General features: G+C 26.2%; 1 protein-coding gene across 2 annotated transcripts; it reads right to left on the reverse strand.

Annotated features, from left to right (window-relative positions):
* Positions 1-14,284: 14,284 nt before the first annotated feature.
* On the reverse strand, positions 14,285-19,806 carry LOC107453988 (annexin A7-like). 2 transcript variants are annotated; one of them, XM_016071017.4, is made up of 2 exons: positions 19,624-19,806; positions 14,285-16,137 (listed from the first exon to the last, which is right to left on the reverse strand). In XM_016071017.4, exons 1-2 carry the CDS (start codon positions 19,630-19,632, stop codon positions 15,373-15,375), a joined length of 774 nt encoding a protein of 257 aa, XP_015926503.1. In that variant the 5' UTR covers positions 19,633-19,806; the 3' UTR covers positions 14,285-15,372. The 2 variants fall into 2 exon arrangements, with proteins under 2 accessions (XP_015926503.1, XP_015926511.1); XM_016071025.3 differs by lacking the exon at positions 19,624-19,806 and adding an exon at positions 19,408-19,561.
* Positions 19,807-20,370: the final 564 nt, after the last annotated feature.

A 20,370-nucleotide genomic window follows, 5' to 3' on the forward strand; every position in this document is an offset into this window, starting at 1 on the left:
ATAATTTAGAATCTTCTTCTAATTAAAATTAATTTTTCACATCTTCTGGTTATTAGTTTTATAATTTTTTACTTATTTTGAAGATTTCAGCTATTCTTTGTCGTACCATATTATACTTTACCCTTTGTTATACCATATTTCTTAGTTATACCATATTATTTATCATAATTATTCCTACAAAAATAAGATTAATTATTTTTAAAACTACAAACTTTACCCCGAATTACTGAAAATTCCCTTCGCCTATATTTTAAAAACAATATTTTTTACCTGGAAACTACAAATGTTTTCTCACTACATTATACAGATATTTTTTCAGAATCATATTTAATAAATTTGTAAGAAACTTTATAAATATTTTTTAAAAAAAATGTCGTAAACAATTTTAGAAAATCGAAATATATGCAATACTATACGCTACATTTATTTTGAGAAATGTATTAAGTCCCTGGATACTGGAAGTCTAATCTGACTGAAATAAATTCTAAATAATTCAAAAGTAATTCTAAATATTCAAAAATTCTGTTTCTATTTATATTTGTTTTTATGAAAAAAAAAGGAGAACCAAGGTTTCTATTCACACATAAATGTAGGTGTAAAAAGACATGACCATCGGTTACGAAACTTCAATTGTTTTCTTTAGAAAGGGTTAAGAAAAAGAATAGCTTCCTGACCCCCTTTCTTGGCTTTATCATTATTTTGAGAGTTCCTCCAGGTAGTTCGACGACCTATAGGGAAAGATGGAACAGATTTCCGGTCCGAAATTTTCCTTACACGGAATAATTCACTCCTCACATTGGTTCATTTCACACTTCTTGTAAATAAATAGTTTTCTAGCATCAAAAGATTTGAAACGTTCTTAAAATGAAGGTGAGTTTATTTTATCTGTTTTATATAATATTACGCATTTTTTTTAGAACTGTTATAATGTTAGGCATATGTTGAGATATTTTAAATATTGCTCTAAAGTACTATAATTTTAAAAACAATATTAAAACATAAGATATTTCCTTGTTAGACAATAATAATGGAACTGAAATAAGAGAAGTTTTCAATTTTATTTCATTATTCTTGTTAGTGTTTTTTTTATAAATAATGCATGAAGTGAAAAATAAAATCAATCGAAGACGCTGGATCACAAGAGCTGCGGAATCGTAAGTTGAAAGATTCGATTCAATCGATCGATCGAAAAAAAGAATTTTTGAGAACTTGACTCCGACTCCACAGATTCCGACTTATTCTCAATTAAAATTTTCATCGAATACTTGGAAAATATTAATAATATTAATTTATAAATATTAATATCAAATTACGTAATTTAATTTTTTAATGCGTGATTTGGTTTAAAAATAATATTACATTATATATTGCATCATAACAATTGAAAAAAAAAATTTTCAAAATATTACATTCAAGCAACAGCTTACAAATCCTCCAAAAAAGTTTTTTTAGGGAAAGGACGCTTTTGAGTTTAATTTTTTAACTTAAAATATCGATTGCACTAAATAATTAAAATATTTAAAGTCAAGCCCATGAACCATCAAAATTGAACATTAATAAGGAAAAATCCGATCATTAGATCAATTCAGGGTGTTCACTTTCTTTGTAGACAGTACAACATGGTGTTGTTCCTTAGACTGCCATCTGTTGCATCTTAGATGCATTGTATCCTTGGTTAACTTCAAACATAAATTTTAAAAAGACTGCATAAGTTAAAATAAATAGAATTAAGGATTATTTTATACCTATTATATATAAGCTAAAGGATTATATTAAGGACTATATATATGAGCTAAAATAAATTAATTAGGGATTATATTATAGGTTTACTAAGAAAATCAAAATCATTATTATTATAAATTGCCCGCTGTTTGGCCGCTAGGCTATTATACCACTGGCTCTCCAATTAAAAAGAAAAAACAGAATCGGTCATACATAAAATCAATTTTGCAGCATATAAAAAAAATCAAAATTTTTATATACTGTAAGTTGTAAAGCCCTTAGAAAAATTAATTTCTGCTTACTGAAACTGTTACACATGAAACTGTACAACATGCACTCACTTTTTTTAAAATTTTGTTAGACCAAACGAAAATAAATTATTTTTCTTAAAGGATCGAAAATTTTATCTTAAATAGAAATACTAATTTGTTTTGAAAAAGAAAGTTTTCTATCAAAATTCGAAATGATTATCAACACGCTGGGTGACTAGTTCAAACAAAAAAAATAATAATTAAATAAATAAATAATAAAAAAAAATTTAAAAAAGGGAATAAGTATGTTTAAATCTAATTGTAGAAAAAAGATAATTATTTTTAATTTATGAAATAACAAGTTCTATATGAATAAGTTCGATTAATTTGTTTACATTCGTTTTCGAGATAATGTAGTTGCTTATTTTGGAATGTTAAATAGGAAAATAACGAATTCGTACGCAATTCATGATTATTTAATGAATTGTTTTTTTTTTAAAAAAAACTGGTAAGTTTTAAATTTGATTCCTCTAGAACTATTCGATCAATTTCCTTCAAAATTTTCTCTTTGCCGTTTAAAATTGCATTCTTTAAAGTATAATTTTTTATGCCCTACAATTATAATGTTTTCAACTAGTATTTTATAAAATAATAATAAATAGTTCATAATTTTTAAAATCTTCTTTTTGAATAGATTATCTTTGAATAAACGTATGACTTTTGTATACAGAGACATTTTAGAATTGTGTTTAAAAAAATTAACGATTGATTTCAAAAGTTCTCGTGATGCAGGAAATACGCAAAAAGTAAAAACTAACATAAAGGGGTGCAAACTTTCTAGCACTCTCTTGGCCAAATGATTGGAACCCTATTTTTCAAAATACAGTTACTCCTACTATTTTGAGGATCAAAATTCCATATTTTTTGACAAATGGTACAATACTTTTTCCGAAAAAGTACATTTTTTGTCTGATTTCGTCATTTAAAATGTATTCTCCTCTAATTAATTAGAATATTTCAGGTCAGGACCTTCAATCACTAAGATAGATAGAACGTGAATATCTGTTTATTCGATCAGAAAGTTTTAAGTGTGTTTTCTTTATTACTTTTTACACAGAACACAGATCTAATATGCATGAAATCCATAATACAACACACCTCCCTTTTCTTTCATTGAAATAAGATTTATTATTTTATGTATGTAATTTTTTTATACACAGCACCACTATTTTATTATTTTCAAAAACAACTATTACAAAACATTTTAAGTAAACATATTTATGCAATTTAATTTATTTGATTTCCCTATAAAAAATTTAAATTAAATAATCTTCCTTCGCTAGTAATATACATAAGATGCATGATGCAGGGATCAAAATATTTCAGTTATGACATAATATTTCTTCCCCCTCGTTTCTCTTAAAATATTTCTGCAACATATGGCTACAATTTATATGGTTAGAAACTTTACATGAGCTTGGTATACACAACACAGAGTAGGTTTCATTGCACTACTAAACCAAGAAAAGTTGTGAAACAATTGTTAGTAATACTTTCAAGTTTCGTATTCCAATTAAAGCAATTTTGAAGTGTATTAAATCCACCTTCCTAAGAATTCGCTAGCATTTTTGTGTTTTTCTTCACTTAAATATTAATTTATGAGCTCCATTGAGTTCTGCTTAGAAATAAATATTACGAATAGTCTTTGCAGAACACTCTGCATAAAATATAGGCCACAAATTTTAACATGGTGACAGGACATAAATATCATTTCTTGAAAGAACTCCCCTCGCCAAGCCGTCTTCAGCAATGGGAACAAAAATTAATGCACTTCAAAGAGGGGAGCTTCTCTCTCCCCTGATTCCCTCTATCTAGCCGACTCGAACCAAAACTTTTCAAATATTGACCCAACACTACTATTAGAAATAGTTAAATCTCGTTACCATAATCAACGCCACAGCTCCAGATGAATGGTGAAGGGAGTTCTTTTCATAGACAGACTATATTTCTTCTACCTGAGCTAGAGTGCTTTAAAAAATTACTCAACTAGAAAAATTGAAATATTATGATATTCCTACCTGAAATTTTAACGAATTAATCAATTCTATTAGTTGTAACAGCAGTGTGGCCATTTATGTACATTAAACTGTGTTTTGGAAGCAAGTCAAGAATTGAAGAGAAATTTCAATCACTGCAGCTATTATGATTTTTTTAAATCTATAATATCATCAATTAGAAAAGTTTGAAAGAAAACATTGTTTTATGATTTCAATAATTATGTTGCAAAGATTTCTTTTTATTAAATCTATATTGGAGTAAAAACAAAATATGAAAGGTATATGTGGACAGTTGAATGTTATTATTTAATAACGTTCCTTATTATGTAAACTTTGGTATCGAATTCATTTAAATTAAGCATACTCAATCTCTTCGTTATAATGATGATAAACTCCACATAATAATAGAAAAATACAATTTTTCCACCTGCTTGTAAAAAATAAGAATATTTGAAAAATATAGAATGCAGATTATGGTAAGAAACTTAGTTACTGAATTAAAATGTGAAAAAAAATTACCAAAAAACTTAAGTGTATCTAGTAGATTTGTGCAGCAAAAAGAAACATAATTTTGGTTATTGAAACCAAAATATACGATACTTAAACCATTCTTCGTTTGGTAATTTTTTTCCATTCATACGATAATGGTTTCACAATTATAAATTCTGGTTTTCAAAATTATAGTTCCTATTACCACTCATTTAGTAAAAAATACAAAATTAAAAAATAATTTCCAAATTATCATTTACTGTAACATGATAAAATTACCAAATTTTATCGTGTATTATAAAATCATATTTTATTGTTAGATATTATTACCAAAATCATTACCAAAGCGTTTTTGCAAAAACTACCAAGCATTTTTGCGTTCTCATAGAGCAAGAAACAAGGCAAATTTTACCATATTCAGGTATTTTTTTCTCAGTGTGAGAAATAGTTCAGAGCTGAAGGAAGGAGCAGCAAATGTGACTCCAAAAAAATGTAGATGTGAATAATTTTGTATTCGAATAATTTACTTATAAAAAAGCAAAAATATCATTGATTGAACGTTAAAGTAATTATATTATATTTATTTTTAGAAAAACTTAAAGTTTAAAATCGATGATACCACGCTTAAGTTCTCATAATTTCAAATGCATATTAGATATATAGAATCTTTTTACCATAGAATATGCTTGCAGCCAAATTAGCATATTTTAAAACAACTTCACTGTAAAAATTTCGTGATAAAATTAAAGTAAAAAGTTTTGGACGTCAGGGTTCCAGCACTTTCTCCAATTAAACGTTATGAGACAAAAAAAATATATAATACCGTTCAATAATATTTATTAAATCATGATAAGTAAATAAATATTACTGTAAAAATAAAGGAATAAAATTTTATGACAAAAAATACCGGCACTCAGGATGCTATTATTTTTACCATAGTTTTATTTAGACGGAAATTTGCTATCACATAATATCTTTCATCAATTAATCCTGCTATTTCCCTATTTTTTCTTACATTCGATACTTCGATAATAATGCAATTGATTATACATTACTTATTTACAGGATCTAGCTTGCCTTTTAATCTTCTCAGTTATTATCCACTTCTGTTGTTGCCATGTCTTCTACAGAAATATTATGTCTGAAGATGACGTCACATATGGTCTGCCACTTGGCCGAGTGAAAAGGGACACTTGGGACAACGCCGGACGTATAGGACCCCTCTGGACTCATGTGAAAACTAACAAAGGTGGCACATTCAAATGGGGAACAAAGCACATGGTGGGTAAAATGTTTGCTGGCAACAAGAAAGAAGAAGAAGATAATTTTGATTGGAAATAATATTTTTCAACATAAATCATCATAATTGTTTTTCCATCTCATTTTGTAATCATTCATTACGGCATTTTATAACGCATAAATACACTTTTTTATAACTCACATATTGGATGATATTATTACGTGAATGAACATAACTTACAGGCAGTTGTGAAAAAGTTAAAACAAATAATTAAAACTCATTAAAAAATATATTTTAATGAAGCTATATTAGTTCCTTATTTTAATTATTCTTGTATCGCTTTGTTAAAAATATATATTGTATAATATATTGTTATTTTATAATTTAAAAGCTATCGTATGTATTTCAAAATGGCTGAGGGTTTAATTTGTATCTTAGCGCTTATTCCATATTCTCTTAGATAAATTTACAAACAGTTCAAATCAATTATAATTTAATCAGCTTAAAGTGATTTTTTTCCGTAACTTTTTTCATGTAATTTGCAAAATGGCAAAACTATAGTCACTGAGCATTATCAGAAATAAATTTTTCTAATAGACATTATTATTTTCAAATACAGATAATATTAAATTGTTAAATATAAATATTTTAAAAATTGCACTAATATATTTTGAAACAAAATTAACTGTTAGCAAAATTAAGTGTTATAAAAACAATATAAATAATTTTAACCAACTAATATATTGTATGAAGCCTACGATCAAAGGCACAGTGTGAACTGTTATATTGTTTATTAGTTAGGAAAGAAAACGAAAGATAATAATTAAAAAAATAGTTTCATATATTTTGATATAGAAGCAGTTAGTTTGTTTAAGAATACAATAAAATAATTTTGGCTATTGAATTAAATCATTATCCTCAATAAACCTTGGCATTTATAAATATTTTTAATTGTATATAATGTTAATTTTTTTTAAATAAAAACATTTAAAAAATGTGCTTTTTTGTAGTCTTTTGTTTAACATACTTATCACGTTTTATAAATATTCCAACAATTAATTGATAAGATAGCAAAGGAAAAAATTATTATGAACAGTAAATGATTTAGAAAGGTATAGTATCATTTTGGCTAGCGTGCTAAATCTTCAACGTTCATTAATATAATACTATTACTCAGCGGATTATGATGAAAGTGAAGTGAAATATTATTTCAAATTCTTTTATTCTCACGGTTTATAACTGTAAGCAATTGCATATGTATAAATGCAATGTATAAATCGCAATTTGATAGACACCACAGCGAAAAGTATCAATAAGTTTAAAAAAAAAATTCCAACATAACATTTACATCAGATAGAGCGATAAAAATATCATTTTTGATGGAAAAAAATTGCAGGAAGCTGATAGTTGTTTCAATCATATTACTGTTCCAAATGCTAAGGTTTTAATGTTTTTCTCTATCTACTTAGTACGCTTAGGACTTAAAACTACAAAACGTTTATAATATTTTGATTTTTTTGACCATGAAAATGAACTTTCTTTAAAAATAAGAGAGTTATGATAAGTAAAAGTAAACGAAATTTTATTTATTTATTTATTTCATTTATTTATTATTATTATCATTATTTTTTTATATGTTTTTCAAAAAAGTCTTTCGGTTCAGTGAAATAGAACTTTTGCTAAAAATAAGCAAGTTAGGATAAGTAAAATAAAATCTGTTTTATATTTATTTTAAGAAAAATTATAAAACTGATTCATTGCGTGTATTTCACGCATCATTTTCTAACTTTGTTAAGAATAAATGAATACAAATAAGCATAAATGAAACAAATATATATATATATATATATATATTTGGAAGTTTATAGTGAATTGATTGAAGCTAGAACAATTTTCTTACATTTGAATTAAAAATTTACTTTTTTATATTTGTTACAAAATATGCTAGATAAGCACGAAAATGTTCATCCCTTTTTTGCCCAAAGCCCTTTTAAAAAGACAATTCATTAAGAAAAAAAGAGTGAAAAATCAGTATCGGATNATATATATATATATATATATATATTAAGGAAGTTAGGTAAGACAACAAAAAGAATTTTTTTCTATATTAAAAAGTTCTAAAATTGATGAGTGTAACTAAACTTTCATGAAAGATATGTGAGATAGGATAAGCGAAACAAAAATATTTTTTTCTTTACATTTTTCAAAAAAATTCGTAAAATTGTCATGTGTGAGATGTCATTGAATTGTGAAATCATGAGTGAATCATTACGTGCGAAATTGAATTTTCGTTAATAATAAGCGAATTTATTAATAATAAGCGAGACAGAAGGTATTGTAGAAGGGTTAACAAATTAAATGAATCTATATACTTTTTTTAATTATATTTTCAAAGCCACTATATTTTATATATATTTGCCACTTATATATATTTGCCACTTTTTTTCATGTTACTATTTACCCCACTAGCAATAAACCTGAATTTAATAAGAGTTTTTTGGAATTTTGAATTAGGAAAATTGTTAATTTTAAGTCTTTTGCATTCAAACACACAAAAATAGCAATTTTTCTCTTCTTAATTTGTCACTGAATCTCAATTCTGTACAGCTGCAGAAAAAGCCTCTTTTTCTTCTCTGGCTTGACATCCCGGGGTGGGCCCTGAACTTCTGACTGACCGTCATCCAGTCCTATAAGATATCTTGCCCCTTTAAGCTTTAGAGAACATAAATCTGATTTTTATAAATTTTTTATTTATTAATGATACCATTGTCTCACTTATAAAATTCATTTTTTAAATGTTTCACCTTTGCGTTGTTAACTTTTTCAGATCATTTTTAAGTTCCCAATTAAAAAAAAAAAATAGGGGAAAAAAAGAGAGAGAGATTTAAAGCTTATTTAATAAAATTCTTTAAATATCGCCATTTCGTTCATAATCTGGAATATTACATATTGCAATTCATTTGATGGTCAATTAGAACTGAAGATAATTTATTTGAAAATATGCGGGTTTTTTTCTTACTAAAGATATTCTTCAAAAGTATTAAAATAAAAATCCCTATTCCATGCTTCAAAAAAGGCTATCCCATACAATCATTTCATATTAAATAATGGTTTCACTGCTTTGAAAATTTTATCAACTACTGCGGCTAGTTGTCATTCCATAAAACGATAAGAGATGGCAGCACAACACAATTTACCGAAAAAGAAATTTAATTCCTAGTGAGGTGAGTTTCTAGTCCAGCAGGTTTCTAGACAAATACTATCAACAAAGTTAAAACAATGTAAAAACTAAATAGTTTTTAACAATTGGAATTGAATGCAAAGATTTATAATTTATAAAACAAGAGAACAGGAGGAAAAATACTATTTCATTACGTTTTTTTTTTAATTGTAATTTGGGATATTTTCGAAGTAATTTTTCTAGTAAACCCATTTAAAAAGTAGATAAAATATGTACCTGGACTAAAATATCAAATAAGACTATGAAAATTTCATTTTACTTATTACTTATTGAAATGGTTTTACACTTATCAACACCTATTCCTATTACTTATTAACCATAGTCATTGTTTTGTAATATGACAATAGATGGCGACACAACAGTAGTGAAAATTTTCCAGACACTCATTAATTCTAAACTTTCCAAACAATTATCGTCGAATTAATCATTTTGGTTCTAACATGGCCGTATCTTACCAACATTGTTGAGATAATTTAGACAGTCATTAACAATAAAATAAAATACAAAAATGTATAGTTTAATATATAATATTTTTATTTATTTTTTAATAAACAGAACTTTTTTTTTAAAAAAAATTAAGTTTCCGAATATATAAATCTCTCAATTTTAAACAAAATCGTAAACGTCGTCCCCGACACTACAGCTGTTAACGTTGCATATTGTTTTGTCGCGCAAAAACTATAAGACTTAGCAACTTGAAATTTTGAAAATGTGCAGAAAATAGCATAATGAATGTGGTGGAATTACAAAAATATTGGATTTTATTTTATTTCGAGAGTATTCAGCTATTAAACTTGAAGTCAAATAAATAAAGAAATTAAAATAAACAAAGCTGACCATTGATATGCAATGACAGAGTTGACATTTAGCGTGTTGAAAGGGCCATTTTCAACAAAAAAAACACAGCGAATTTTTTTTAAAAAAGTTTTCTTAAAACGAATTTTTTTCCAATTTGTTGAAAGCTATTGCAATTTTATATCGTTTTTCAAATTTTTTTCCCGCTTATTTTGCTTTAAATAGTGATTATTTATCTATTGTTGTCGAAAAATTTATCTCTCTCGGGGTTATGCTTTTATTAGCTCACATTTAACTTAACGCCGAAAATTAAAAAAAGTAAATGGATAAATAAAATAGTAGAAATAAGAAAATGCAATATGACGCTGCCAGATATAAATCATAACATTTATAATGAATTTTTTTTAAACTATAAATATCTGGAGAGATAAAAACCGTTTGCAATTTGAACAGTTATACAACATAAGGTTAACGTTATACATTATTATCAAGTAAAATAACTTCTTATTGTATTATACTTTTTCTATTAAATTTACATATTAAGTTTAGATACTTTTTTTTTTCAAGAAGAGTTTATAATTTTTAAATCCAAGTAATCGTTTATTTGGTTACGATAAACTTATTAATAAAATGTTCTTACATAAAATTATAATAATTATAAATTTTATAAACAGAAATTTTTGTTTTATTTATTTATTAGAAATTATCAAATTAGAGGGAAGGGAGGAAGTAAAGATGAATGAGTGGCTAGAGCAGGGATTGACGAACAAAATGAGCAGAGAGCAGAACCTTCTAGAACTGTTTAAAAAATGAAAGAAAAATGACTCAAATATACTAAATTTTGCGATCAAATGCTGACTTGAGATTTTAAAAACCATTTTTATGTTTATACTTGAATTAGGAAAGTCATAATATTAATTAATACTATTTGTAAAAATTGAAAAGTCTATTTATACCTAAAGTATTAAAATTACAATAAATTAGAAAAAAATCAATAAAATAAAATTGCGTCATTAACGTAAATTATAATTTCTACATTAAGGTTAGTTAGTTCAAATTCGATAGTCATGAAATTAAATTATGTACAAATTAGAATTAAATAAAATATTATTTTCTCTAATTTTTAATTATTTATGTTTAAGTAAAGAATGTAAAGCTACTTTAAGAAAATACATGCCAGGAATTCCTACATTAAAATGCATTTCTACGTAGGGAATCTAATATCGGAATACCAAAAATGACAGCAATTTTTGATGAAGTCAGACTAAATTAAAAAGATAAAAACAATTAAAGCAGAGCATTTACGGATTGTAATTTAAGCTGCGCTTCACGAAATATAGTTTAAAGTGGTATGATTTAAATTTAATTAACTTCTAATTAATATTTTATTCATTCATTTGCATGACAAACGACATTAGACCTATTTCCATTTTTAATGATGAAAAAATATCGCTCCAAGCAGATATGAAAGTTATGTGAAAAATCATATAATCTGATTAAGCAAAAGAAATAAACGAAACTAATAAAAATAAATAGATCATATCACAGAACGCTCTTTAAAGTAATGTATTTTTCTTGACTGAATAATATGCTTCAGGTCGTTGATTTTTTAGTGAAGCGTAAAATGAAAACACTGTAAAAGGTTTCTTTCACTTTCGCTTAGTTCTCGAGCTTTTTTCATTCTTTAGTTTCGTTATATAAATTTTTAATGATAAAAACAAGAAGTAAACATTTTTTTTTCTTGAAAACAATTATTTCTTTTGAGTTACAAGAATGGTATATTATAAAATACTAGGAGGCTAAGTCCCCTTTTCGCTGCCGCTCACCAACCCCGTTGATTGCATCACATTAAATATTGTTTCTTGGTGGAAAACAGTTTTTCTATTAAAGTTAAAATTATTCACTTAACATATATAAACCAAAAGGAATTCTGTTTGCTTACGCTTGTGCCTCCACTTCTCATGTCCATATATTATTATCTATTAGTATTATAAATATTATATCTATTGGTGAACAGAAGTTATTTTTTTAAGTAATAACATTTTTAGCAGATATATAAGTCTATGTAATTGAAACTAATGCTTTAAGCAAATGAAATAAGAACAGTAAAACTTAACAACTTTAATATAAAATTTAACAAGTAAAATGAAACAAACAAGCAAAATAAAATAAAGTAAGTATGTTGCTTAAACAAATCCACAATGGTAATTTAATATTTCAGCTTACCAAACGGGCAGATATATTAAATACTATTATTTCTTGCATCTCATTGTGCATGCAACTGATCGTTAAGTTTTAAATCATTTAACAGATCTCTTTAACTGTAATTTATAACAGTATATCAATATTATTTGCCCAAAAATAATAATTGTAAAACGGTAAATAATATTAAACCACCTTTCTAAATGACTTTATTTTAAGGTATAGCGTAGAATTACATTACAATAATAATAAAAACGTCAAGAATTATCTTAAAATCTTGAATTAAAAGAGTAATAACAGCAGTAAGGGGAAATAACTTTGAATTAGGGGTACAAAAATATTTATAGAAAAACAATACCTTTATGACTTTAATTAATTTTATATTGTTGACAACCAAAGCAATATAGAAATGAATAAGGAAAAACTGGATCCTACCATGTGATTTTCCGGCCAATAAAAATGCACGGACAACAATAGAAAACTGCGACACCGTTATTAGATTTTTATATATAGTAAGAAATAGCAATAATTATAGATTATATATTTCATATATAGTAAGAAATAGCATTGTATTATAGATTATAAAAATTTTGCAGTTTTTCATTCAATACTTCTTCCTCGTATTCGCTTTTAAGCAATTAATTAATTGAATAATTTATATTAAATGTTCAGATTTTAATTTCCTTGAAGAATTTAAGATTGAATTAAAGTTTTTATTAAAATTGTAAACATTTGTACAAGGTAACAGAACAGGTTATTAAGTAACAACAAATAATGCTCGATTAGTGGACTGCTTTGGTAAAATATTTTTATTTTAACTAAACACTTTTTGCTTTAAGTTTTCACCCATATGGAAAGAATAATGTTTTTATTCGATTTTTTCTCTTAATTTTATTTCTTCTCTTTCATATACTTAAAGTATTAATCAAAGGAAGAAAGAAAAAGATTATCTTAATGTCGTTTCTTAAAATGCACTGCACAGTAGAAAGCAAATTTTAAACAATGAAGTTCATTATGCTTTGATATGAGGTGAATTTTTATTTAAGATCTACAAAAAATAAATTTACTGTTGATAATGATCTAAATATTTTAAGAAATCACATATTTTTAAGGCTCATAAAATGTACCCTATATATTTCTTGGAATAATTTGATATAATTTTTATAATACTTAGAACATTGTAGGTCAATATTTACTAAATAATTAATTATAAAAAGCACACTGAATTAAGACTATTATTTCAAATTATTTCTTGAAAATACAGCAATCGTTGAAGTAAATACAACTTCGGAAGGGATTAGATTCACATGAATAGGCGCAACGATTTTAAAAGAACTCGTGAAAAAAAATTTATGAATGTAAATTTTACAAGTAAAATTTAACTGCTACTTTTAAAATTTTCATTATTTATTTATCTACTCGCTTGCTTATATTTTTATTACTGTCTTTCTTGATATATAACTTTAAAAACATGTATGATAAAATTATTGCATGTGAAGTATTGAAAGTAATTATTGATAGTATTAAAAGTAATTATAAGTTTTAAAAAAATTATTTGTAAAAATATATACTGAAAAACAATAAAAATAAGCTTATAAAGTTAGTTAGACCATTTTATAACAAATTATTTCAATTGTGTAAAGAATTAATCATAAAGAAGTTAAAAAGAGACTACTATGCTTCTACTATAACTACTATAAGACCTTCGGCAGGAAAAGTCTGGTTTACAGGGTGCTGGGCCCATGTCTAAGCGGTCATGGGTTCGACCCCCACCGGCCAAACACTTCCCGTGTAGTAAATGGTAACTGGTGTGCGTTAAATCCATTGGGTCAGTTCCACTTTCTCAATAACAAATTAAACCTCTGGGGGTACTGAATCAGCGATTAATCATTCTCTGATTCAGCTTACGGTTAACAAAATTACGATCTGTGGATGAATGCATGCATGTATGAATATCTCCGCCCTATAAACGGGTGTGACGTGTGGGTGTGAAAGAAGGTGAATTCTTGGCCATAGATGGCGCCATTGGAAGCAGGAACAATCGCACCGCTTGCCTTAATAGCCTAGGATAACAACAACAAAATAGACCTTTATATTTTTCCTATCCACATAGTGATTTTCTCAACTTACAATTGAAATTCAATGCATTTCAAAATAAATGCTTAGGATCTATAGTTTTTTTCATAAATCTTGATAATATTCTAAATTTTTTTAATGTATTAAGATAATTAAAATTAATAATCATAAAAATTAATATTTAAAACGATGAATGACAGCAAAAAAGAAATCAAAATCAATAAATATTTTATTAACATTGCTTAAATACAAACATTTTATGTAAACATACATTTAATAAATAATCATAAAAATGCTGCAATAAACAATATTTTTGACACATACATCAATTTCATTACGTCATTTTAATAACATTTTCAAAAACGCAGAAAGTTGACTATTGGTATCTTGTATTTATTCACTTTTATTCGTTTTTCTCGCACTAGAAATTTAAAAAACAATCCAAAATTTACAATGAAGCTTTTAAAAAATTAAATTTATACAGTCGTTGCCCAAGCGCCAGCACACAGGAAAAACTTTAAATCCATTTTGGAGAAAACCCCACATTTCTGCTTAGTTCTATTAAAAAATTTGTTTGAATAAGAATATGTAACTGGATATTTATTAAACAGCATAATATTAAAATAAAAATTTTGAAAAATGTGTTATTAAATCACTGAATTTTCAATTGAAAAAGTAAAGAGAAAAAAAAAACAGATTATTTATACCTTTAAAGTTCAGATTTTTTTGGTTATAAATGAGACCCATCAACTAAAAAAAAAATGCTTGATAAATACGTTTTTGTAAATTCTATGATTCCAACACTTATTTATACTCTTCATAGCTACTTGGTAGCGAGAACATGTGCGTTAAATATTTAGGTATAAATGTAAGTTCTGTTATTTCGTGTTTACAGTCAATTACAAATAGTTACTACAAATTGTTGTACGAGTTATGTAACTTATATAGATAATTCAATCTTATATTTTTCTTTAAAAACAATACCAAACACCCCTTTGGAACACTATCCCAAATATTCCCAAATTATTATGTTTTTAGACTTAATTTGTCATCAAGATATTTTGCATTTGAAATTATTTGAAAATACGTAAAATGCTTTTTTTATATTAAAAAATAACAACTCCTTTGCAATTACCATGCAATATCTGATTGAACTGCATAAATATCTTCTGAAATCATCATCTAAATATCGTATCACCTGAAATTCTATTACTCATCCAATCATATAGACCACTAACAGTCTATTGGTCACTTATTGGCAAACTAATGAGCAAATGTTTTGCAGTGATCGAGTACAGTTTATTCATGTCCACCATGTTCCTTATGGGCTCCTTGATATTGCGGGCCAGCATATCCACCGATTTGCAGACCTCCTCTTGCTCCTCCAGGACCATAGCCCACTAGTCCATTGACAAGACCAGGTTTCCTATCAAAGAAACTGGTTTCGGCTGGTCCTCTGGCTGATTCTTGGCTGTCTTCTACCATAAAAGTTTTAGATTCTCCCATGGATCCCAAAAAGGATTGTCCATCAGTAGCGTGGTAAGAAAAACCTGCAGGTAATATACCACCTCCAGACTCTTCTGGTTTTCGAGCAGCAGCTTGGAAACCATTGTTTCCAAAATAACCTGCCTGAGGAGCTGGACCACCATATCCTTGATAACCATGTGCAGGAGCTATGAAATTATTGGCGCCATTGTAGGCTGGCATTTGTCCATTATATCCAGTTGGTGCTGGTGCAGCATATCCAGCTTGTGCAGGAGCACCATATCCAGCTTGTGCTGGAGCACCATATCCAGCTGGTGCTGGTGCAGCGTATTGGGATGGCGCTGCATAGCCAGCTGGAGCAGCTTGATGAGCAGCGTCTCCGAATTGTAAGAATGAATTCGATCCACTAGGGTCTCCTACGGAATAAGAAAAGGCTCCGTTTTCCTTCTGATCAAATTGAACTTTCACATTTTCCTTGCCAACAGTTTGGGAGTAAGATGGTGATAGCGTACCAAGTCCAATAGAAAATGGCTCTTCTGCGTTGGCAAAAACGACACCAAGAGCAATGAGAATCAGAAACTGAAAGAGAACAAAAATATTAAGAGACACATTAATAATTTTTAAAATATAGTTATAACTCCTAAATAGAACAAAAAAAAATACGTAAAAAGTTGATGATTAAAGAAAAGTAAAATGCGAAAGAATAGGTTTTATTTTATTTCCAATGAAAGTTAAGAAATAATATAAATGTTAATAACAATGATATAACTGGTATGATATAATATCAGATTAATATCTCTAAATCAAGTTATTTCGCTCAAATTATTTCATACTCATTCAAATACATAGAGTATGTAGCTATTATTGCTGTTGTTGTTCGATCAATTTAGTAAGTGAAAAATTGTGTGTTAATTTAACCTTAAATTAGAATTAATGGCATGATGAATAAATTATCTTAATTGAAATCGAACAGGGAATTTTATATTCAATAAATGACATTTATCAAATGTAATTAATGAAAATTTTTATATTTTTTTATGAAACATATTTTTTATTTTTTGCGCAATAAAATAACAATTGAAAATTAACCAAATTAACCAAAATATAAAAATTGAACGGAAAAAAAATTAAATTAAAACAAACTATCAATGTCACTAAAACAGCATTGAGAACAAAACGGGAAGAGAATATTTCAATTCAAAATCATTGAAATGCCGTAGGAAAATAAATAAAAGTGAAATTTAATCAACCAAAACGCTTATTACATCACATAAAATAAATATCTACGGCACAGTGATCACATTAACTACGACAACTATTAAATAAATAACTTGGTTAATAACATAGATATGCTTTTTAAATCATTTTTTCCAAATAAGATGTTTAAATATTTCGCGTCTTTAAGAAATTTTTAAAGAATAAAAATAGAGGTGAACGAACTGAGTTAAGATATGTTTATTATAAAGCTAATCTAAATGTTTAAGAGTTTAATTATTTTTTGTTTATTTTATATCTAAAGATTCTAGAACCCATTTTTGAAACATTTTTTTCAAAAAAAGATGTTTACAGTTTTTTAAATATTTTTGTGACATTTTGCATTACGCTAAATATATTATTAAATTCCTATGAAACATTTATATTTTAACTCTAAGTTTTAAAGAATAAATGTTTCCGCCATAATAATAAATTTATAATATTATAAAGAATAAAAGTGACTGTTAAGGATTTCAATTTTTTGTTTAATTAAAAGTTTTAAGGAATAAAAGTTATGCCATAAGAATAAATCTTCCACATTACAAAGAATAAATGTGTTATTTTAGAATGTAATACCTATGCAAGGAATATTATCAAATTCCTGCCTGTTTTTTTTTTAAATTTTATTATAACTAGAAATATAATAATTCTTCATTATTGCATTTATTTTTAATAAATATGTCCAAATTTTAAGTATTTAACATTTTGTTACTATACGCATTTAAAAATTTACGAATCTTCTTAATTCATAACTTCATATTTTTTTTAAAAAAAATCATGTTTAATTAAAATAACTAAATTATACATAGACTGTAAAAAATTTAAATACACAGTAAAAAATCTAAATGCACATCCAAAATATAAACATACTGTTATCGATTTTAGGTTTTTAGGTACATTGTTTCAAATTTAGAATTCTATGAAAACATTATAATGATGGAATCGCTTTAAAGCTTGCAATTCAATTGATGTTTACTTTATCATTTGAGTTACTTTATCATTTGAAGTTGAAAGAAAATCTGCAATCTCTTCAATTTTTTGTAAGTTAAAAAAATAATTATCATTATTTTGTTAAATAATTGAGAAAAAAAATTGTTTTGTGCTCTGAATCACCGCAAGGTGTATTCTTATTTAATGCATTTTTTTACATTTCAGCAAATCAGAAGAGGGGAAAAATCGTATTAGATATTCAAACGCTCTTTTTTTTTTCTTCATAAATTCAAATGAAACAGTAAATACGTGAATTATTATCTTTTCAATAATTGATATTACCTCTTTCTCCCGATTACTCTAATTTAGTCAAAGTTCAAAGCATAATTTAATAAAACATTTTTTACGAAATATAATTAGGAAAATAAAATCAGATTTATATTTCAAATATAATATTGATACTAGTAAAAGATTTAAATCATTTACCAGGCATTTAAAAGAATTTAATAAATTTAAGGATTATTTATTTTTTGTAAAAGATAATTGTATTTTTCGGCATATAATAAAGATTTTCTAATTTTAAAGCTTTAAGTATTTTTCAATTTTTTAAGTTTTATTTTTAGTTGTATTTTTAAAAGGTAGACATAGTTATTCATAAAATTGTATGAACCGTAAAATATAAAGAAAGATAAGAAGAATAAGTAGAAAGATATTTAAAAAAGATAAGAAGAATAAGTATTATTTTGATTGTTAAGTTTTTTTGCAAATGATAGTTTCAAAAAAAGGAAATTCGATATTCTATCAAGAACAACAATTATTTAATTTTAAAAAATCTTAAAATATGTTTTTACAAAAAAATTTCTATCAAAATCGAAACTTTTGCAGATTTAATCCGCAAGAAACAACTGGAAAAAAATTTCTCTAAAAATTTTAAGCTATTGTAATCGATAACCATATAAAACAGAATGCTGAAATTCCATTTGAAAATTATTAATTTTCTGTACTACTAGTAATTTATTTTTAGTCTAATATATTAACACAAATAATTCTGAAATAGTTGAAACTTAAACAAAAGGTTGAAAGAGTTTAATTTAAAAAAACGCAACAATAAATGAAAAATATAAAAAATTATAAATAAAATATTACAGGAATACACGCTGTTCTTATGTGTATGCATACGTATGCGTATAAGTTATGCATACGTATGCGTATAAGTTTATAACTTCAAGATACTTATTTGAGATTTTAAAAAATATTAATTTGAAATGGAATTTTTTGATAATTTAATATTTTTGATTAATATATCTAATATTGGTAGAATTGTGGAAAATTTTGATGGTTGTGAAATTTAATACTTCTCATTAATGTATCTAATTTTCCTAAAAATCTACGTTTCATTTGAGTTTATCTAGTTTTCACCGTTTGTATTATGCAAGATAACGAATTCACATGAAATAAACGATTGTATAGATATATAGATATATGTTCAGTATGAGTTTTGTTTAAAAACTATTTTCAAAAATTTAATTTAATTAATTTAAAATTATAAAAAAATAACCGTTTGAAATAGTATTCACAATAAAACTAAAAAATATTTTAAATGGAAATATCAATATAAAGTTAAATTATCCATATTTCATTTACATTTCAATATCTATTTCTTACCTGATTCATGATGCAATATAATGAAATCACAAAAAATGAAAGTCCAGAAAATAAACAACTAAAAATTACTTTCAAAAATCTAACTTACTTAATTTAAAATTAAAAAATAACCATTTGAAATAGTATTCACAATAAAACTAAAATTTTTTTAAAGAGAAATATCAATATAAAGTTAAATGATCCATATTTAATTTACATTTCAATATCTATTCTTACCTGATTCATGATGCAATGTAATGAAATCACAAAAAATGAAAGTCCAGAAAATAAACAACTTCCTTATTGATCAAGTAAAGATCAAATACAGTTCTTAAGTGGGAAGGTGTTTGGGGTTTTTATAGTTTTTTACCTGTGTGTCGGTATGCCACGCTTTGAGACTGGCCTTCGTTTCGGTTGTCGGCACCACCTATTCTCCGACGCGTATTAGCCGACCTAATTGGCGAGATAAACACATATCCAGCCACCGGATCTTAAAATCATTTAGGACAGAAGGGTTTTAATGGAGAATTAAGCGCACAATATATCTTGCACCTTTTTCATCAGAAAATTCCAGAATTAAGAAAAGCCGAGTATTTCATCTTTAAACTAATACGCGCATTACAGCACTTTAAAAAAAAAATGAAAATATTTTTTTTAGAAATGAAAATCACTATTTTTATGCACCAGGAGGTTCCACAATCCAACCCCCCTAATTGCTTCTCATTCATCCTTTTCCCTCAGTCAAAAAAGAACCATCATTTAATTTATAAAATGTATAATTGTCAAACTTTATGTATTTCGTTGATATTTTAATCTTGAAAAATAATATATAAACCAGGGCTCGAAAAGCCGCCCGTTCTCAGCGGTCAAAAATTCCCCGCCGACAACGAATTTCTCGAATCCAACGTCCGCGCAGACGGCCATTTTCCCGTTAATGTTCGTGATATATTTTCAATTTCAAACTCAAAAACACGCGGTACCCTC

Source organism: Parasteatoda tepidariorum, chromosome 4 (genome assembly GCF_043381705.1).
Source record: "Parasteatoda tepidariorum isolate YZ-2023 chromosome 4, CAS_Ptep_4.0, whole genome shotgun sequence".
NCBI lineage: Eukaryota > Metazoa > Arthropoda > Arachnida > Araneae > Theridiidae > Parasteatoda > Parasteatoda tepidariorum.